At 44.6% G+C, this 21,626-nt stretch overlaps 2 protein-coding genes and 2 long non-coding RNA genes across 9 annotated transcripts; 1 reads left to right on the forward strand and 3 right to left on the reverse strand.

Moving 5' to 3' along the window:
• Nucleotides 1–88: 88 nt before the first annotated feature.
• slc35a3b (solute carrier family 35 member A3b) lies at nucleotides 89–17,992 on the forward strand. Of its 6 annotated transcripts, XM_078935389.1 has the most exons (9): nucleotides 89–170; nucleotides 6,995–7,051; nucleotides 14,232–14,478; nucleotides 14,624–14,778; nucleotides 15,884–16,006; nucleotides 16,076–16,253; nucleotides 16,870–16,988; nucleotides 17,097–17,230; nucleotides 17,307–17,992. In XM_078935389.1, the coding sequence occupies exons 3-9, from the start codon at nucleotides 14,274–14,276 to the stop codon at nucleotides 17,398–17,400; spliced, it is 1,008 nt and encodes a 335-aa protein (XP_078791515.1). In that variant the 5' UTR covers nucleotides 89–170; nucleotides 6,995–7,051; nucleotides 14,232–14,273; the 3' UTR covers nucleotides 17,401–17,992. The 6 variants fall into 6 exon arrangements, with proteins under 6 accessions (XP_078791515.1, XP_020566420.1, XP_004078768.1 ...); XM_020710761.3 differs by lacking the exon at nucleotides 89–170 and having other exon boundaries at nucleotides 6,977–7,051; XM_004078720.5 differs by lacking the exons at nucleotides 89–170; nucleotides 6,995–7,051 and adding an exon at nucleotides 10,248–10,389.
• LOC111949032 (uncharacterized) lies at nucleotides 3,465–4,616 on the reverse strand. The gene is made up of 2 exons (XR_002875056.2): nucleotides 4,477–4,616; nucleotides 3,465–4,373 (listed from the first exon to the last, which is right to left on the reverse strand). It is a non-coding gene; the product is annotated as an uncharacterized LOC111949032 (long non-coding RNA).
• Nucleotides 9,774–14,208, reverse strand: LOC144986861 (uncharacterized). The gene is made up of 3 exons (XR_013650718.1): nucleotides 14,072–14,208; nucleotides 10,680–10,740; nucleotides 9,774–10,607 (listed from the first exon to the last, which is right to left on the reverse strand). It is a non-coding gene; the product is annotated as an uncharacterized LOC144986861 (long non-coding RNA).
• Nucleotides 17,652–21,403, reverse strand: fam78ba (family with sequence similarity 78 member Ba). The gene is made up of 3 exons (XM_004078632.4): nucleotides 20,843–21,403; nucleotides 20,454–20,733; nucleotides 17,652–19,435 (listed from the first exon to the last, which is right to left on the reverse strand). Exons 1-3 carry the CDS (start codon nucleotides 21,163–21,165, stop codon nucleotides 19,193–19,195), a joined length of 846 nt encoding a protein of 281 aa, XP_004078680.2. The 5' UTR covers nucleotides 21,166–21,403; the 3' UTR covers nucleotides 17,652–19,192.
• Nucleotides 21,404–21,626: the final 223 nt, after the last annotated feature.

Genomic DNA, 21,626 nt, shown 5'->3' on the forward strand with positions numbered 1-21,626 from the left:
GGGGTGTGGACAGAGTGGAACAAAGGAAACTGGCACTTCGGGTTTGGGACCTGCGCGCGTGCTCTCACAGGTAACATTCTCCTCGGCAGGTGTCAGCAGACTCCCGGATTCATGGACTCATTCATCAGACGCTCAGAGAAGCCTCACAGAGCTGAGTGACGCTGGAGGGTCGGGTGTACGGAAGCTCTGAGCTGCCACTGCGAAAAATATTTTTTGGAACAGCTTCTCGTAATAACGAGAAAGTATCTCGTAATAACGAGAAAGTATCTCGTTATAACGTGATAGGTTTCTCGTAATAACGAGAAACATATCTCGTTATTACGAGAAACCTATCACGTTATAACGACATACTTTCTCGTAATAACGACATAGTTGTTTACAGTAAAACGTCATCTTCTCGCGGGACATTTCATTCTCGTCTTGATGACCTGTGGGAAAAGATGGAGAATCAGCGGGAGCCTCTTTATTCCTTTTTAAGGGATAGAAATGTGTCAGAGGACAGAATTTCCACCATGAGGAATGACAAAGTAAGTTATACTTGTGATAAACATAGTTTACGTGAGTTTCATATCGATTTAATTTATTTTTTTGTTACTGAATGAGCCTGCCGTGTACTGCGTAGACCTGAGACCAAGACCTCGTTAACTTAAGTATTGTAGTAGCTGCAAGGAAGCTCCTTAGGCGGGCGGTTGTCAAACAGCTCTTTATTAATGTTTCTGTATCTCAGAACGGTTACAGCACGAACCAACAGGCACAGCGAGCTTCTTCTAACTCCAGCGACAACGTTCACCGAACGCACACGCACACACACCCACAGGTAGACCCCGCCCCCTCTCTCCCACCAGTCATCAGCCCACCGCTGATTGACACACACTGTGGTCTAGCATCTTGCAGAAAGAGGGGGGCGCCGGCCACCTGCAGCTCTGTCCAAACTCTGGGTCGTCACAGTATGTAATGTTTTAGAGTTGCTGGGTATAACTCTCTTCAGTATGGACGTGCTTTGTTAACGTCTTTTATTAACATAACTGGTAGCAATCGCTTTTAACAGAAGGCTTCGTGCTTCGTTCATATCCCATAATGCATTATTCTTATTGTCAATACATCTTTACCGTAACGGAGATGCATTCGAGTGCAGTAGGATAAACGTATATCAAAATATTACAAAGTACACCTCGATTAATGCTGTTATCCTAAGCTAATCATAGCGTATACTTTTATCCTGCAGAAATGACGAGTTGAGGATGATTATTTACAATTTATTAGGTGTCAACATCAAGCAGTTAATGTAGAACTTTATGTTGATAGCATTCATGAGCAAGTGAGTGAAAACTATTTTATTATTGGCTTCATCATGACATAAGAAGCCATGCCAACTAGTTATGTTTGATATTATGTGTAAAAACCACAACTGGAGCAAAAGCGCGTCCTGGTGGTGTGATGCACGTAGTGTAGCTCCAGATAGTCACAAACTGTCTTGATGCTTCTTGATGAATATGTTGCGTATACAATCCTACTTTTTTTTAAGGTACAGTAAACCACTGTTTAGTCCAGTTTAAAACAATTATTTTACCATGAATAACTAATAATAAATTGTTTCTGTAGATTGACATATCAGTTATTGGAAGCATGGATGATGACAGCTTGGCCACCTACGTTCCAATCTACGGTGACAGGATTGCCACACGAAGGTTTTGCTCTGAATATAAAAAGAAAGGTGAGAGAGATGCACAACGCCAGTCATTGCTTCAAAAACTAAAAAGAAAGATGGGATTTGACACACAACCAGAAGGCCCTGACCATGGAGAACATGATACAACTCAAACACATCCAAGGGCATATTTGAAGAACAACAAGCTGGCTGTGAGAAAGACCAGAAAGGTTGAGTTAGGATGGATACACGAAGGAAAGCAGCTACGCAAGAAAAATGGAGGTGGAACAAGGAGAATAGATTTGCCAAAGGAAGCAAAAAAGGCTGACATTTTAAGCATTGCAAAGGAACTATTTTTTCCAAATGGAAGATCTAAAAAGGGACAACTGGAGGATTTTACTTTTGATATTTTAGATTATCAAGAGGATGCAGTATTAGATGAAAACACCACAGTAGGAGAACTTTATTCCCTGCTAAAAATGGGAACGTTAAGATTTTATCTTTGCACAAGAGAACGGAAGGAATCAAGAATCCCAGAAATCAGTATTCCAGATGACCGCATGGACCACGATGAGCCAGAGGATGAAAACAGCTCCTCATATTCATCTAACTTCTCAGAGGTCCTGATAGGTCCTCACACCGGTGAACCTCTGGCATGGCAACTGGAAGACACTCTGCCCATTTCATCAAGTGATGAAGGGGAATCTGTGAGTCTTAATCTTACTTCAGCCACCCTGAACTTAAGTTCTGTGAACCAGTTTGTCTCAAACAACTCTGCACCAACGATAGCTACCTCCACTGAAGAGCCTGGACCTGCTCTTATGCTCCCACCATCTGCTGTGTCTATTTTGTCAAGTTATGAAGGAGACTCGGCAGTTCTTCTTATTCCTTCTTCTGCCCTTGAGCTGGCAAGTCAAAGCAATATCACAACTAGTGATGTGCCATCTACATCCAGTGTTACTGAGCAGCCTGCATCTACCTCTGTGTCCCACATACCTAGTATGACTTCATCAGATAATGAAGCACACAGTAATACTGAGCTGTCCGGATATGACACGATTAATGTTAACATTAAACTTCATAGGAAAATGCTTATGGATGAACTGATAACACAGTTCAAAGATCCCAGCTTGCTCACCTGTCCTTTAAAATTTAGTTTTATCGATGAAATAGGAGCAGATGCAGATGGAGTTTCTAGAGATGTCTATTCTGCTTTCTGGACAGAGTGTTTAGACAGTGCTGCTGAAGGGCAAGACATGAGAGTTCCATTACTTTCCCCAAAGTGGCAGGAGGAAGAATGGAAATCTGTTGGACGAATCCTTGTAAAGGGGTTCCTAGACCATGGCTATTTCCCAAGCCACCTTGCACCAGCTTTCACAGTGGCGCTGGTTTTTGGTGAGCACTTGGTGTCACCTGACTTGCTATTTGAGTCACTCCTCTTTTACATCAGTCCAGAAGAGAGAGATCTTGTGAACAAGGCTTTGCTGGAGGATCTTCTTGGTGAAGAGCATGAGGAACTGCTTGATTTATTAGATCGTGTGGCTGCTAAATTTATCCCAACAAGAGAAAACTTGAAAGCTGTGCTTTTAAATGTTGCACATAAGCTGATCATTCAACAGCCAAAATATGCTCTTGATAAAATGTCAGAAGTTGCAAGAACAACATTTGCACATGTCTTCAAGAGCATATAGAGGACACAAAAAAACATCTCTCCCAATAGAACATTTTAGAGCACTTGTTAAATGAACATTTTGTTTACCATGTCAAAGCACATGTAGTAACATTTCTGAATGTTATGAGGAAAAGAACAAAATTGTTGGTTTGATCACCCAAATTGTTTATTTTGTGATGATTAAAACATTACACATTCAACATGAGTCCTTGAGTTTTTCAACTTTTTATCATAGCTGCATTTCCAGATTAGTTATCAGTTTAAAACTGACCTCAGTCACCAGGTACAGAGAACTTTAAGGAGAGTTTTAGTGTTAGACATAATGAAAAGTATATTTTATGTATTTACTGAGGTGGGGTGTGGTTTATAAATTGGACCAAATTTGAATAGGTTGTGTACTGTATTATAGATTTAACATTTTTAATGACATTTTCTAAATTGTTCTCCAACATGTACACTTAAATGTATATTATGTACAATTTACATATCTAAATATCTTACACATTTATGAGAAAACTGAGTAAACCTAGATCCATATCTTACTAACATTCCACTACTCTTATGTCATAGCATTTTTTCAGTCATACACAACAGCAAAAAGTTTCAAGTTCTGTAAACAAAACATATGAAGGTGCATGAAAGGACAATATGACACCAATTATGAGTACACAGAAGTTAATTTTAAAAAAAGCAGGAAACTGTTGATTTGAACCAGTGTTGCATGTCTGACAGGTTTGAACGTATGGAAGCTCTTAAAAATAGATACAGTTCAATTGCTTCATTTGGTGTGGTCGGTGCATGAAGACAGTTTTCTGCCATCAGGAGGCAGGATAGTGAGAAGACGGTTTCATCACATGTGTCTGGTCCCCTCTGAAGACAATGTGCTTTGCAAGTTGCCACTGCTTGCTCGGAAACTTGCTTCAAATAATCTTGTCCACCAAAAAGCTGCGGGAGGGTATACATCATGCATGGTCGGCCACTTGGAGCAATCTCATTTCTGCTCTGACGAATGATGTGAGTGTTCCATAAATGAAAAACATTTTGAAGCTCTTCCTGAAAGGGAAGCAAAAACAAACATGTTTATACATTACATATCCCTTATTTAAAAGCATATCCTTATCATATATTATTTTCTCTCTCAAATACATGTACACACCTCAATGATCTTCAAACAGGTGAAAAGAATCAGCTGCTTGTCCAAGAAGTCCCCAGTGAAATCATCTGAATCCTTCAGTTTTGAAAAACGTTAATCCTGTACTGTGCATGGTGTTTCCTTAAGAAAGCCCACCAGCTCTCTATTCGCTGATTGTGGGTGCTGGATCCTAAAATGAAGCAATTTCTGGCAAAGCTGTCATCATTATCAAGGCGTAAAATTCTTTGAATGTCTTCCATTGTACCGTTCTCTGTCCCCATGTCTGTACGGACTCTGGCTGCAGTACCACCTCTTTTCTCAACTTCTGAAATGAAATATCCAGCAATAATTTTAGGATTACTGTTTGTAGAGTATGCATGAAGCCAGATAACCATTCTGGAAAACCCATCCACAGCCCCATTCAGACAAATTCCATATGGTTTCAGTTTATCATAAGAGTCCACATGCCAAATAAAGTTTGGTCCAGGATTACAATACAGTCGACGACGGAGACGATTACGTTGTCTCAACTCAACACCTCTGGGATCCAGAATTTTGATTAACTGTCTCACTGTGTTCTGGGTGACAACAAATCCCTCCTGTATACATCTAAGATGTTGCAGTTTGTATCCATTAAGTTGACCATAAGTCTGCAGTTGTCCAATAAGAAATAATGCAATGTCAAGAACGTCACTTTGGTTTTTTCTTCTGTGAAGTCTCAGTGTTGACAAGATTCTTCGAAGAGTCCGAAGGCTGATTATTATTCTATCAACAGCGCTGAGTGAAAGCAGTATTTCTCTATGGTTTAACCCCATTGAAAAGTACACTTTAATTAGAGAATGCAAATGTCCTCTATCTGCATCCATGAAGGAAGTCAGTCAGTAGGTTTTCTTAACCCTCTCAAAATCTTCAGGTAGTGTTTCTTCGTCCAGCCTCAGAGATGTCGATCTGTAAAAACAACAAAATTATTGGTGCTATGTTTTTTTCTTTTTTAAATAACAGTTTAAATAAGTGATTTTACTGAACTTTTCTACACGTTAAGCTTCACACAAAGTTTGCCTTTGTTTTTGAAAGAAATGTCAGAAGTTCAAGTCTTCAAAATTTAAAGTTGCTTGAAAATAGGCACTGTGAATTTTAAGAGTTTAAATATTAATTCAAATAAGTATGCATTCCAAAACGTAAAATAGAACCTTGTTTTCTCTGCATCTTTTGACGGATTATTGATACAGCCATCATCCTGTTCCTCTCCAGCGCGTCAAAAAAGCGCACGTATACGTGCATCACACCACCAGGACGCGCTTTTGCTCCAGTTGTGGTTTTTACACATAATATCAAACATAACTAGTTGGCATGGCTTCTTATGTCATGATGAAGCCAATAATAAAATAGTTTTCACTCACTTGCTCATGAATGCTATCAACATAAAGTTCTACATTAACTGCTTGATGTTGACACCTAATAAATTGTAAATAATCATCCTCAACTCGTCATTTCTGCAGGATAAAAGTATACGCTATGATTAGCTTAGGATAACAGCATTAATCGAGGTGTACTTTGTAATATTTTGATATACGTTTATCCTACTGCACTCGAATGCATCTCCGTTACGGTAAAGATGTATTGACAATAAGAATAATGCATTATGGGATATGAACGAAGCACGAAGCCTTCTGTTAAAAGCGATTGCTACCAGTTATGTTAATAAAAGACGTTAACAAAGCACGTCCATACTGAAGAGAGTTATACCCAGCAACTCTAAAACATTACATACTGTGACGACCCAGAGTTTGGACAGAGCTGCAGGTGGCCGGCGCCCCCCTCTTTCTGCAAGATGCTAGACCACAGTGTGTGTCAATCAGCGGTGGGCTGATGACTGGTGGGAGAGAGGGGGCGGGGTCTACCTGTGGGTGTGTGTGCGTGTGCGTTCGGTGAACGTTGTCGCTGGAGTTAGAAGAAGCTCGCTGTGCCTGTTGGTTCGTGCTGTAACCGTTCTGAGATACAGAAACATTAATAAAGAGCTGTTTGACAACCGCCCGCCTAAGGAGCTTCCTTGCAGCTACTACAATACTTAAGTTAACGAGGTCTTGGTCTCAGGTCTACGCAGTACACGGCAGGCTCATTCAGTAACAAAAAAATAAATTAAATCGATATGAAACTCACGTAAACTATGTTTATCACAAGTATAACTTACTTTGTCATTCCTCATGGTGGAAATTCTGTCCTCTGACACATTTCTATCCCTTAAAAAGGAATAAAGAGGCTCCCGCTGATTCTCCATCTTTTCCCACAGGTCATCAAGACGAGAATGAAATGTCCCGCGAGAAGATGACGTTTTACTGTAAACAACTATGTCGTTATTACGAGAAAGTATGTCGTTATAACGTGATAGGTTTCTCGTAATAACGAGATATGTTTCTCGTTATTACGAGAAACCTATCACGTTATAACGAGATACTTTCTCGTTATTACGAGATACTTTCTCGTTATTACGAGAAGCTGTTCCAAAAAATATTTTTCGCAGTGGCAGCTCAGAGCTTCCGTACGGGTGTCCGCGCGTCCGTGGGTGTGAATGTCGATCCACGGCTCAGGGTCCGTCCTGGTAAGCAGTGCGTCCCCGCGCGTAAAGACGCAGAGACAGACGGAGCTTGGCTCCCTCTGGGCTCTTCGTTTGTCTGCTGGACCCAAAGTTCTCCACAGGCTCGAGCTGAAGGTCCCGTTCAGCATTTCAGCTGCTGCTGCTCTAAAGAGTCCAGCTTTCCTGGTGTTTCGGTTCGTTCAGACTGGGTTTCAGACGCAGATTTAGTTCCTTCAGACAGGGAGGCAGATCAGTAATAGAAGCTCCACGGACGGAGCTACAGGATTTGGCTGCAGGGTTTCTCAGACCATCAGGTTTGTCGAGTCTGGAACCTGCGGAGATCAAATATCTTCAAAGTCGGTTTTATCTGTTTCTTTTCAAAGCTCTCTAATTTAAAAACCAAAAGAGTTCATTTCCAACCTTTTGGTCACAGTGATGGTGCAGTAACATTTATTTTGAAAAACAATTTGATTTTGGGTTTCCTGTCTTGATGCTGGTTTGCATGACTGAACCACAAATCTTCTGCCACGTGCCTTTTCTGGCTGCACTAAAGGAATTTCTGCATCATTTTCTCCAAGAAGGAGCCAACCATGCTGACATCCTGCAGTCACACCCTAAAGCTTTTTCAACAATATTGCGTCTTTACAGTAAAGAATCTTTATAACTTTAGTGAATCAATAAAGATCCACTTTGTTGAAAATTGTGTTTAACTTGTTCTTTTGGGAGATTTCTGATGATGGAGGACAAATTAGGATTAAAATTTTGTTTCTGAGGATTCCTTTATTCAAATCGTTGCAAATCAGGAGCAGTCAAAAAATGACTTTGGGAAAAGCTCATGGTTTTGATGTCAGTGCTACAGTCAGCAAGCCACAGTCTCCCAGCTCCGCCCCTTTCTGATGCATCCCCCGTCGGAGAAATGGATGAACGTCTTTGTTTTCCTCGTCTGAGCTGGAATCTGGATCTAAACTGTACGGCAGTGACGTGCAGTCAGGTGAGGCAGGTGAGCTCACCTGCAAATGCATAAATGGATGAATATACTTTTTTAAAATTAAAAATGAAACGTCATTTTTTAGACATGTCTGTTCTATGATTACTTTCTTCTGTGCGAGTTTTCAGCAGTTAAAAAAAAAGTAGTGAATTTAGGAATTTCCTGTTCAAAAACACGAGAAAGCAGGAGGTGAGGCACCAGCCGCCCATGCCTCACCTGCATCCGCACTGCGCCGCACACGCTGACGGAAGTGCTTTACTGTTTTCGATCTTTCTATTGTCAGAAAAGATGCTTTGTTTATAATTCTTTCTAGCCAACTGTCTGATTACATTGGTCAGTGACTCATTTAGTCTTTTTTTATCTGCTAAACACAGTTAAGTGAAAAAATTGGGACACCCTAAGATAGAATATTTTCCCACATATTTGGATACAGACACATTTAATATCAATTTGAACATCACTGAGTGATCCAAGTGATATAACTTGACTTTAAACATTTTTAAACCTATGTGTAACTTTCTATGAAATATAATTTCAAAAGAATATAATTTCTGTTTGTGTGGACGTTTAGACACTTCACACTTAAGAAACATTTGAGGGACTGATGCCACAAAAAAGTGTCTCAATTACGCAATTTCAGCCAAAGGAGCAAAATGGCTAATAAGTCACAAGGGGTTCCAACTTTGACCTCCTTTATAATATACATTTTTGTTCAGATCTTTTTTTCTATGAGTAGAATAATAGTCATGTTTTGTTATTTTTTTATTAAACCACTTTCTGTTTTAGAAATTTTTCAAAATAAGATTGGACATTGATATTTTTTAAGACAAAGCTATTTATTTAATGTGGGTGTTCACGGCTGTACACCAGGTGAGGCCCGCAGTACGCCTGCCTTTAGGCAGAGGGCGCTGGTCATCCCAGAGAATGTGACACCACTGCTACAGAAAAATGGAATTAGTGGGAGCTTGTCCAGTTCTTCTTTAATCTTGTTTTGCATCTTTTTTTGAGTGTAGAATTACGTGTCTAAACTCAGGAATTTGTTTAGATTCGTCTCTGGCAGTGATCTCCATCGAGAAAACACAATAACTGTATCTAAGCAAATGGTGAAGAAGCCACTCAGTAGGATTCATATGTTTGTAAATCTGACTGATGATGCCAGTGCCTCACGGCTCACCATTTTTGTTGCACTAGGAAAGTTAGGAAGAGAGTGTAAATAAAGGATGATGGGAAATGAGGGCTTACTCTGCGCCAATAGCCCCACCCAAGTCAGAGGTGAATTTCTGCAGAAACTATGTCCTAGAATACAACCCAGGTTTTTAGATTTTTGGTTAAAAGAAGTATAATTACAATTAGACTGCTGGGAATGCTTTGAAAATAGATCAAAAGAGGATCAGAAGCAAAGTCCTGTCCCTCACCGGCAGAAGAATGCAGGAACCCATGCCTTTGCTTGACTTCTTTTTGGATTCTGTGGAAATGTCTTCTGTAAGAACATTTCTGGAGGAGAACATCTGCTCTGACTGTGCCTCACTTTTCCTCCCAGTGGTTCACTTTTGCAGAAAGAAGGTGTTTCTACTTTAAGTTTGGCTGCACGTGTGTGAGGCTAGCAGAGAAGTAGAAATCCTGCCTCCATCAAAAGGTGCTTTGTGTTTCTCTGACCTGAGGAAACTGCAGGACGCGCTGACCCAGATCAGGGCACCAAAACCAACATGACACGTGCCAGGAGCTGGAGGTGAAGAACTCAAACACGGGGCACTGGGCTTGGTGGCAGAAACGTCAACATTTACTGAATAAACTTAGACATGACGAAAGGAAGGGAGGAACGTCGAGACAACCTGACACTGAAGAACTGAAAAGCAGACACTTAAAGAGGACCAGGACAGCTGTGGATGATGGACAACCTAAAAACCGGAGCAGAACTTGGAGAACGTCACTAAAATGTCACCAACCCAAACTAGACTGCAGGATCCTCACAGGGTGTCACCAGGATGCAGTTTGGGTCTGGTTGTTTTAGCGTCCATGTGGAGATCCACGCGCGTAAAAAATGATCCGCAGACAGAAACAGAGCTGCGCTGTGCAGACACCCCCTCCCCCCCAACCAGCACAGCCACACAAGGAGGTCAATGTGACACCCCCACCACCCGACCGTGGTTACACTGTGCTGTTCTGACTGTGTGAACAACATTCATGTCGCCACGGTGACTGGGGGAGGGGGGTTTGCTCCTCCCACTTTGGCTTTCCCGGTCACCTCCCGGCTCTTTGCACGGAAATGTGCGACGGTGTGCGGGAAGGGGGGAGCCTCATGCTGCAGCCCGGGGGGTGAAGCAGAGCCGCGCGGACGGGCTGCCTGCAGACCTTCGGGATGCCGGATGTTCCGGTAAGAAGAAGCTGAACGTCGTAGGCGGCGTTAGCGCGCGCTGGCGCGGCGCGTGCAGCCGCGATCGCCGGCCCCATGCCTTCCCTTCCGCTGTCGCCACATCGGGATGCTTCCTGCTGGAAGAGGTCGGGGGAACTGGTGGTGGTTGTCATGGAAACGAAGCCGAATTCAGATCATCGTCCGCGGAAGGCTTGGATGCGGTTTGGGGATACTCTGCTCTGAAAGACTCAAACGGGTCAGACGTGATGGCTTAAGTCCAAAATGTTAGTTTAAAGTTCTTTGCCACAAACCTTTTTGTAGAGGACGCAGCTCATGATGAAGTTGAAGGCTGGGTCCAGTTCTCTCAGCATTCTAATGGACAGAAGCCCATAATAATCAGTATTTTGAGGCCCAGAGGGCCACATTCCTGCACTTTTTAGTCTCTTGGTATCTCAGTACAGAAGATTACGCCAGAAATCCGTCTAATCTATAATTTAAAAGATTTCTTGAAATGTAAAAACAACATTAAACATCAAAACAAGAACGATTTAATGTTTTCGTTTTCTTTGGCTGTAAATGGAATCTGTATTTAAACTCATCTAAATTTGTGTAACTTTTCAACCAAGAAGGATTTTTTCATGTGAAACAGGGTGAAAACAGAGGTCATGACTCTATATCCTGTTTTTCTTAAACCCTTCAGAGTAAATTATATCCATGTGTATGTCTATGAAGACTCTCATTCATCCAGGTAGATTCCATCATAGTAGTAGGTTTATAGGTTGTCATCTGGACTTGGTTTTTAAAGTTTAAGACGTTTCACCTTTTATCCAAAAGGCTTTGTCAATTCTGAAATAGCCGGTAAAAGAGCTGGTTTATATGTGCTCATGGGGGAGGAGTCAGACCTTGAAACTGGATAGTATTGTCTACTTAGACTACATAGATTCGGGTCCTTAGGAGTCCTTTGTCCTCAGCTACTACTATGATATATCCATTTGTTTCTTTTTCTTTAAAAGTCCCACTCTGATCATCTTTTGATCTGTTTCCAAAGCGTTCTCAGTCGTGTTTTTGTTGAGGATGCAGTTTATAGACATGATTTAAAAAGAACATAGTTTCTGCAGAGCAGCATGTGTTCATTAGAAATTCACCTCTGAGTTGTGAGCAGGACTGTTGCCCGTAAGTAAGCCCGCCTCTATTTCCCATCATCCTTTTGTGTACACTCTCTCCCACCCTACAGCCCCTCACACCCCCTCCCTTTAATTGTGCAACAGAAACGGTGAACGATATCAGAGCGATCCAGCCGTACAGTTTTGAGCCAGATTCCAGATCAGACGAGGCAATCAAAGACGTACATGGGAAATCAGGGTTTGATTCCCAGAGTGTGCAATAAGCTTCATCTAGTGTGGGCGAGAGCCTTCGGGTTACTATGTAGCCACAGTAGTCCCCCTGTGTCGGTCCCAGACAGGGTTGTGTTTGGAAGGGCGTCTGGCGTATAAAAACCTCTACACACCGTCTGTGGGAATCAGTGAAGAAGGATTTGCTGTGGCGACCTCTGAAGGGAAATGAACACAAACAGGGACCTGTTTGTCTGCAAGTGGATGCACCAGAATGGAGCAAAGCATGAAGCTAGTGGCCTGCTGCTTGTAGCAGTTCTGTCACTGCCAGAAGCTTTTCCCAACAGCATCTCTTGATCTGCCCTCTGATTCACAACGATTTTCATAAAGAAATACTCAAAAATGCAATTTTAAGCTTAATTTTCTGGTCTGAGAAGGGTCTGCGTGGTCTCCAGGCCGTTTCTGCCCCCCCCTGGAGGTGCCTCTGGGGTTCAGTGGGCCTCTCTCTCTTTCTACAATGCATCATGCATCCCATGAAGGTTTATGTAGAAAACGCCAGAGTTGTCTCTCAGTGCCACAAAAAGGAGCAAAAACTGGAAACCTTAAACTTAAATATGAAGCCCATTGAGATTACTGTTGTTGTAAATATTGGGCTGTTTAACCCTTGTGCTATCCTATTAGGTTAAGATGACCATTGACGTGTTCTCCCTACCATGACAAAGGTGGATAAAGGTGAAGAGGATTTCATGTAATCCATGGACACCAGTGAAAATCACAAATCATTGAAGAAAAAAGGTTCAGAGCACTGTCTAGTGGGTCTACATGACCCAACTCCCAATGTTAAAGTGCCTAGGATAGCACAAGGGTTAAATAAAATAAAATTGAATTGAAATAACAAGAACTGTTCAAATCCAGTTTAGTCCAGATCATTTCATTGAGGCCGGATTGGCCTAAGTGTTCACCGAAAGCCTTTGTAAGTGAGCGGGAGATGATGATAACATTTTATTTGGTTTAACCCTCATTCTAAAGGCAGCGTCACACAGCCTCTATGCATAGAGCGCATTTTCCACATATGAAAGTCCGGTCTTCCGTGATTCATGCGTGATATACGTTATTCATACGCGTTTATTGCGTTTGTCAATGTGCGCAGGCGTCCGTCGAGGGTTTCAGCCGACGGGTCTTTTTTTTTTTTTAACTTGTCCAACAGCTGGGCAAACAGATGAGAGCGGAAGGCCTCGTGTTGGATATATTTTACTTTAACAACAGGGATTATGAATCTTCTGACAAACCAGAGGTATGTCTGAATAAACTCCTTCGGCTGACGGGTCTTTGCGTGAATTTACTTTTGAGCTGTTCAGAATTTTTTGTCAGTTAAGAATTATGCAGTTTATGTATTTTATGTAGTTTATACGCAATTATTACGTAAATCTCACGCACTTGTGTGGGATTCTTGTGATATGCATACACAAATGTGTGTCTTTCCACGACCGTTCCACGTTTGTCCAACAGACTTTTCATGCATGTATCACCAATGTAGACCTTTTATATCGCGTATACGGCGCACATATCATGATCAAATTATTTAATTGATGCACGAATCACTCATGAATTGCATATAAACAGCGCAATAATCACATGGTTCTACGTTTATTCACATGTTCTTTGTGTGGTTCATCCATAAAACAGTTTTAAAAATTTCACAAAAAGACCTCAACTTTTCGCCCTTTACCACCTATATTCACTTATGACCAGTTTTCATCCGTGCAGTATGTACTTTCTGTACGTAGTGGCTGTGGGACACGGCCTTCCGAACCAGCAGAACCAGGCTCAGAAAGGTGACCCATGACGGGGTCTGAGGGGACAGGAAAGAGACAACCAGGAAAAATACCAGAGATTCTGTCACCAATAATACGAAACAGATGGATGAGCCTGAAGTCCTGGAACATCTTTGATGATACAAAACAAAAGGTTCCAGTGAGAAAGGATCAAAAACAGCTGAGCATAGAGACACCAGCCATCTGGTACAGGACAAAAGAGTTGTCCTGTAAGAGCAACTGCAACAGCAAGACAATCTGATGAAGAGGATGTTGGACTGCAGTGCAGGTAGATACAGCTGAGGCCTTACGTCACCAAGCCTTTAGACCTGCAGATCTCATTCTGTAAGTGTTTGTCCTTTAGGCCAATGCTTGGATCAGTAAATATTGATAACACACATAACGTCATATTCATAGATAGAACTGCTTTAGTCAAGATTAACCTAGATATTATGACAAAGAGTATCTAGGAGAGATGAATGAAAGCGATTCCCAAACTAGACCAGACAAATCCTGATCTCAGACCAATGAGCATCCAGCAGAGAACTCCACACTCACGAAGGTTTTCCATACATGCCTCCACTGTCCAGCTGTCAGTCAGGAACACAGTGGGAGGTGCTTGCAGGCCTCCGTCACTCTGGTCTGGGATCAAGATCCGTTAACAGAGGCAAACCGAGTCCTTCCAGTGATTCAGTCTGTCTTCTTGTCTTGTTTGAAGGCTCTTTCTTGACCTGACATCTCACCAAAAGACTCCTCCATTATGATCGCCGCTCCAGTGAACTCCGTTCACCTCAAGTATGTGTCTCTTGGGGTGCTGGTGCTGCAGACCACCTCGCTGGTTCTTACCATGCGCTACTCCCGCACCCTGAAGGAGGACGGCCCCCGCTACCTGGCCTCATCTGCTGTCGTTTCAGCAGAGGTGCTGAAGATGTTCGCCTGCAGCGTCCTGGTGCTCATGGAGAACAGTGAGTGGCCTTCATGAGCTCTGCTTCCTCTTCTGCCTCTGGAGTGATCGTCTTACTACAGCCTTATGCAAATACTCGGCTGTCTCTGAACACAGGGAGGGGCCTCAGGCTGACTGATTCACAGCCCTCCCAATGTCCGTGTCAGATTTCAGTTTGCAGGAAATGAAACAGCTGATGAAGGAGCAGGTGGTGAAGAAGCCCATGGAGACCTTGAAGCTGGCCGTGCCTGCAGGGATCTACACCCTGCAGAACAATCTGCTCTATGTTGCCTTATCCAACCTGGATGCAGCCACCTATCAGGTAACATCCTGTTCTGATTCTGTGTGCAGACTCCATCCCCTCCCTTTTAGAGCTCTGGAACTTCGGTATTTGACCTCAGCAAACATTTCTACAAAGCTCTCCTGTTCTGAAATGCAAGCATATCAGCTGTCAATCATCCAGGAAGCAGTTAGTTGTTTGCACACCACCTCATATTAAGATGGATTTTCTTTGGTGAAGTGGAGGTAGAGAAGGTTCGTCCACATCACCAGAAATGTTGTGATGTTCCTGTCCAACAGCGTCATCCTTCTTCTCCACCATATGTATTTTTGTGCCAATTATTACCCTTTAAGGTTCTGTTCATTCAGCAATATAGCATCAACCCTGCTTTTCTTCTGGAAATGCAGCTCCTTCTACTTTCTATTTTGTGTTGCCTTGGATGAGTAATAGCACAATGTTTTTTAACAATACTTTTTCAAAACCACGGAACCAAGCAGGTAGTTAAAGGGTTAAGTCGTTGTTTGTCAAGTGCATCCTGCGCAAAATGTTATGATGATTGGAACATATTAAAACATTCTTGGTAAAATTTCACGCTTTTGCGGTTGGAGCCTTTTTAACTCCAAACATCAAGTTTCCACCCCAATTTGTGTGATTTATGCCACTGCGTGATTACATCTCCTCAGTCGTGCAGTCAGTAATGTCCCTTTTTCTGAGCTGAGCCGTCACTCCGTGACTTGTAACCCTTGTGCTATCCTAGGCACTTTACCGTTGGGAGTTGGGTCATCTAGACCCACTAGACAGTGCTCTGAACCTTTTTTCTTCAATGATTTGTGATCTTCACTGGTGTCCATGGATTACATGAAATCTTTCCACCTTTATCCACCTTTGTCATGGTAGGGAGAACACGTCAATGGAAGGGTGGGGTCAGCTAAGATAGCACAAGGGTTAAATGGTCTTACTTTCAAAAGACGTCCAATCACTTTTGAGGTCTCACAAGACTGAGCCCTTGGTTTCACAAATCCTTGCACGTTCATGAAAGGCCAAAGCTTCTATGTTCTGGTTTGAGTTCCAGCAGCCCGCAGGCCGCTGCACTGAGAGCAAACGTGTGAACGATGGTTACAGTCCTCAATCCCTGTGATTGCTGCAGGTCACATATCAGCTGAAGATCCTCACCACGGCACTCTTCTCCGTCTCCATGCTGGGGAGGCGGCTCAGCCTCTTCCAGTGGCTGTCCCTGCTGCTGCTCATGGCTGGAGTCACTCTGGTGCAGGTACCTTAAGCCAACAGCCAGCTTGGGCTGCTGGCAGCATGATGCACTGACAGTTTACCTTTCATGCAGTGGCCCACAGATTCTGAGGGGAACGCAGAGGAGCAGAAGGTCCTGACTGCAGGCTCTCGGTTTGTGGGCGTCATGGCTGTGCTGATGGCCTGTATCTCCAGTGGTTTTGCTGGAGTTTACTTTGAGAAGATCCTAAAGGAGACGAAGCAGAGCGTGTGGGTTCGTAACATCCAGCTGGGTGAGTGAGGCTGCCTTTGTACTCGAAACGGTGAAACACAACCGAGTGCATTGATCAGAACAGTTCTACTCACTTTTTCTCTCCAACAACATTACAGGGGGAAAAAAACTAATGCAGTTTGTTTTTGCCTCAGCTTCATGTTTCTTTTTGTGATTTCTGCAGTGACGCATTCCCTCCATGTAAATTTATGGATTACTAAATGACAGGAAGGTTCTTTTTATTCAAGGGAGGATCACTGTAGCATGAATTAGAAAGAACAGGTGTGGAAATACAAACGTCCAAGCTACATCTGATAAATTCTGATTCAGTGTTGCTTCTTCAGCTAATCTAAGAGGTACATGAGTGAAGAAACAGGTTTTTCAAGCTTGGCACGAGTGTAGAGTTTCCAGGCTTCACACACTTGACGAGCTCAGACTGCTGTTTTCCTTTGCATGTCAAGTAGAAGACAGTGAACAGGTGAGGCCGGCAGAGGAACCAGCTCAGGCGGTTCCAGGTTTGCAGGAGAGGCCTGGAGGGCAGTCAGAGAAAGAATGAGATTATTTCTTTTGTGAGGCTGCAGCAGGAACACGTCAGCATCCAGAAAAAGCTGTTATCTCTGCCCGTTTCTGCCGTTCAGGTTTGTTCAGCTTTGTGTTCGGCTTCGTGGGCATGATGGTGTATGACGGCCGCGGCGTCTGGCAGGCAGGGATGTTTCAAGGCTACAACTTTGTCACCTGGGTTGTGGTTGTCCTGCAGGTAGGGTCACTGCCCCCCCCCCCCCTTTTTTTTTGCCAGACTTCCTGGTTTTAAGTCTGAGCTCAAATGTATGCAGATGCTAGTTAAAACCCAGATTTCTGTCTGCAGGCAGTGGGCGGGCTGGTCGTTGCCGTGGTGATAAAATATGCTGACAACATCCTCAAAGGATTCGCCACCTCTCTGTCAATAATTGCATCCACGCTTATTTCCTATTTCCTGCTGGAGGACTTTAACCCTACAAGGTGATCCTGATGATGAGCTGAGCCTGCAGCCTCCCTGCTACACGCCCCCTGAACCTCTGTCCTCTGCTTCCTTCAGGATTTTTTTCCTGGGCGCGCTGCTGGTCATTTCTGCCACGTTTCTTTACGGCTGCGAGAGAAAACCTGCCAGCGTCGTCGCCATCAAAGCATGAGCTGAGGGAACTTCCCCGTGCACACTCCGGAGGAGGACTCCGGCACCAGGAAATTTCAGGAAAAGTTGAAACGGCTGCAGGGAGTGAAAGAGCCTCTGTGCTGTCCTGAGAGGAAAACAGCAGCCTGAAGTAGTCATAGAGGAACGTGGATTTGACATTTGAAATATGGACGAGCGCACGGCAGAGCTGAGCTGTGAGTCCACAACTCTGTAGGACAACGAACGCACGGAGAAACGGGAAGTCTAAACTGGTTTTGGCAGGTCTTTGTGTTTATTTAAAAGGAAACTTGGAATGAGAGAAATATATGAAGGGGGGGGGGGGGGGGGGTTGCACAGGTCATGCTGACAATGTCAGAAAGAAGAGTGCAGCTTCCATCTAGTGGTGGAACGGGGAGCAGGACGGATGCAAGGAGGGGGGGGGGGGGCTACTTTGATACACAATCTGTTGGTTTTTTAATTGAAATATAAGATCAAAACGGCCTGAATGTGATGCTGGGACCTTGCTGCTCTTTGATCTGTTTGTTTGTCTCCAAAGACTATTTTCATAGTATTTATATGCTAAATAAAACTCTTTTATAAATGAGTAAATGAAAGTGTCTTTCATGCCGAGCCTGGCCTTGATCCTCTTTCACATCAGCGTTTGTACGTGAGTGTGCACATTCACGATGCTCACCAATGAGTGTTTTCAACATTTTTGTTCAGTTCCAGTTCTCTATGGAAAGCCAAAGCCGTCTCCATAGCAACAGATGTCTCAGTGATGGTTTAAGGCGTTTCTCAATGCAACTGTTTTCATTTACGGCTGATAAAGGAGGAAGCGTTCCGAGGCTTCACGGAGCGTAGACGGGAGGAAGGAGAGCCTGAGGGAAGGAAGGCGTTAACCTGCAGAGACACAGATGGAGCGTGAGTCATGGCCGCCCGTTGGGTGGAGGGCAAGGGCCGAGACGGGAAGACAAAAAAGATCCTCCACGTTTATCTGCAGGAATCAGAGACGAAGCAGGACTGCAGGTTTCTCTTCAACAAAGGACCTTTTCATCACCTTGCTATAGGAAGATTGATGCAACTTTATTGGCAAGGTGAACTGATCAGTGCCACATCAGAAATACACTTGGCCTCAGAACTGCCCCCCTGGTTTTAAACGTATCCCCTCTCGTTAAACTGCACCTATAGAAAACATGTCTAACATGAATGATCTGATGCAGCAAAGGCGCAGCTCGTTTCTCTGACACCTCCTGAACGCAGCATCAGCTCCGGGGAGCCGACTGCAGGTTGGTGTTTCAGCCAAACTAAAGCTGTTTTCTCTGTCAACACAAACTGAGAGGAGAGTGACTTCAGTCTTAGGCCAAAGAGAAGCAAACACTACTTTAGCTTCTAGCAAAAGCCTCCTTTCATAACTGCTGATGCTGGAGGCCACTGCAGGCACAGACGAGGCTAAACCAGCTCGATCGGTACAAACTTATACAAAACAAATGCTAACCTTAGAGTTCTCATGGGAGCATCTGTTAGTCTCATTCTTACTGTCATGCAAAAAGGTCTACATAAGGATGCAGGATGCAGTTCTTGTTGCAGGCTAATACTGCTAAAAACGGGTCGTTGGTGTTCAAATGCAGATGGACCTAGGCCTCCAGTTCAAAGTGTGCCAGTGTCCCTGAAATCCTTCTGGAAAGTCGGCTGTAGACGGAATTTCTGCTGGACGTCTGCTCGCTGATTGGGTTTGGCTCAAAGCAGATCTCCTCTTGAATCTCTCAGAGATTCGGAGATGATTTTATTTCTGTGGCTGCAACAGTTCTATGCTCTTATTTTGGTGGTATGACCACTAGCGGCGCTCCTCTCCGAGGCCTCCACATCAACACCTGGGCATCGTTGGCGTTGGGTCTCCCCAGAGCGTTTGGCGGGATGGGTTCCTGGTAGTTGAGGATGTGTGGCTGCTCCTGGTAGGGACGACCGACCAGCGAGGCTCGAGAGCCCAGAGGCATGTCTGGATCCACAGCGATGTCGACCCGCATGCGCCATCGTACCGTCTGCAGCACGATGCGCTCCTGCAGGAGGAGGAGGAGGAGGGAAGCGTGATTTTAAAAGTGTGCCGTTCCTTTAAACACGTCTGCTGGCATCAGACCTGCAGTTCCTTGTTTATTTAGTGAAATCTCTTCACTTTCTACTAATTCTTAAAGATGGCCGAGCGTTTCACTTCAGCTCTTCTCCTGAAAAATGCTGTGAATTATCAGCATTGCCGTCCTGCTGAGTAACCAGGATCAGGTGAGTCCATGCTCTGGTTGACATTATCAGCAGTGAGGGGTGCAAAAGCATTCGAAAGACAAGCAGAGTGGTAGATCTAGGGTACGGCAGCCGTGGGTCTGCCTGAAGGGGGTTTGCACTGGCCGGAACGAGGACAGCTGAAGGCAGAGACAAGGCCATCTGGGACCTTACACCAGGGGTGGGAAAACGTTTTGACTTGTGGGACACAGAAAGTTCTAAAATTTGACAGAAGCGCAGGACCAGGAGCAGATGTGTGGAGTGTTTTAATAACCTAATTCACCGGAGAGAGAAATAACACGGAATCCTGACAAAAGCGTGCTTTAATTTTGATTGAAAATCAATATATTTGAATAAAGAACATTTTGGAGTTTTTCATGTGAAAAGTTGCTTTTCTCATTTCAGAGCGACTTGTACTGATGAGTTGATGCCCCTCAGGGAAAAACACAATCTTTTGAGAAATGCTGCGTTCATGGTGGTGTTGGAATGATCAGAAAAACAAATGTCCGACTTCCAGCAGCACATGAATGCAGAATAACATTCTGCCCCTAAACAAAGGTCGGTGTATTTGTGATGGGAAGACACCAGAATTAAAGGGAAAATTATTAAGGATTATCAGCAGCATTTATTCCAGTTTGGCGGGACAGATAAAGTAGTTCATGTGGCCGTAGTTTGCTCACCCCTCCCTTACACCCAAAGGGAGCTGTGAGGAACAACTGCTTGTCCACAAACTTTGATTTTCAGGAGCAACATGTAGCCCAAAAGGTGGAAGTGACGAAGGAGCAAAGATCCCTCTGGTCTTACCTTGGTGACAGAGTTCATGGCCACCAGCCAGGTGATGAAACTCTGATCCCTGGTGATGTGGGTCAGCATGGGGGTGTTGCTGTTGCTGATGGGAACTGCCCAGGTCACGCTGGGGTAGAAGTTGTCGTTCATGCTGACAGTCAGCCGGGACGGTTTGGACGTGGGGCCGGTCAGGGTGACTGTCTCTGTTGTGTTCCCGTACCAGGGGTAGCTCACACCGTCCGAGTCGCTGATGGCCTTGACCCGACCCTCTCGCAGCTCTGGAAGCTCCCAGCTGGACCTGTCGACGGTGAAAGCAGAGGACATGGAGAGGAGGGACAACCTCTTCATGGGTGCGCGTGTGAGCCATCACGTCGAAGCCCAGCCAGGACTTCTGTCGACACACTTACATGCCAATATCACCATAGGTGTTATAAAACTCCATCTGTGTACAGGCCTGGATCCATCCCACCACCCAGGTTTCATTGCGGGGCACTGGGGGCATCACCACTCCCGCCGAGGCTCTGAAGTAGGGCGTTTTATAACGCAGCACAATTGGAGAGTTCTCCTCAATGATGGTGGGGCACTGGTCTATGGAGGCAGAGACCTCATACACCACAATGTTCTCCCGCCTGATACGGGGCTTGCAAGCAATGCTCTGAATACAGCCCATTCTGCAGACGGCGAGCGCGATGAGTGACAGCAAGGAAGGGAGGCAGTGGTATCTGCTCATCTGTCCCCTCGGGGTTCCACCCCTGCCTGAAGAGCAGAACTAAGCTTTGCACATAAGAATCCAGGGTTTGTGGGAAGAGGAAGAGGAAAGACGACAGGAGACCACTGTCACTGCTCAAGCATGTACCATCCTGCTCTGGGGGGGGACCAGGAGAGTTGCTGCTGGGGGAAGCAGATCCCAGACCTGCGCAGCCTCCTCCCCCCGGTCTGTCTGCTGACTGCCGCACTGCCCTTGGCGCTCGTCCCCAGAAACCGCAATCCGGCCTCTCCCGGGCTGCTGCCTGTCCGCCGAGCCCCCGCAGGCTCCTCTGGCCCTGGTCGAGTCCGCGCGTCCGGCTGCACGTCGGTGCCCCCTGATCCTGCTGCTCTGCCCCCGGCTCTGCGCTGTCATCTCAGGAGGCGGCAGGGCGGCCAGGTGCGTCAGAGGAGGGGGGCTGGATCCCCATTGTTTCCCCGCTTCGC

The sequence above is a fragment of the Oryzias latipes genome, chromosome 17, assembly GCF_053564925.1.
Source record: "Oryzias latipes strain Hd-rR chromosome 17, Olatipes_Hd-rR_3.1".
NCBI classification, from domain to species: domain Eukaryota; kingdom Metazoa; phylum Chordata; class Actinopteri; order Beloniformes; family Adrianichthyidae; genus Oryzias; species Oryzias latipes.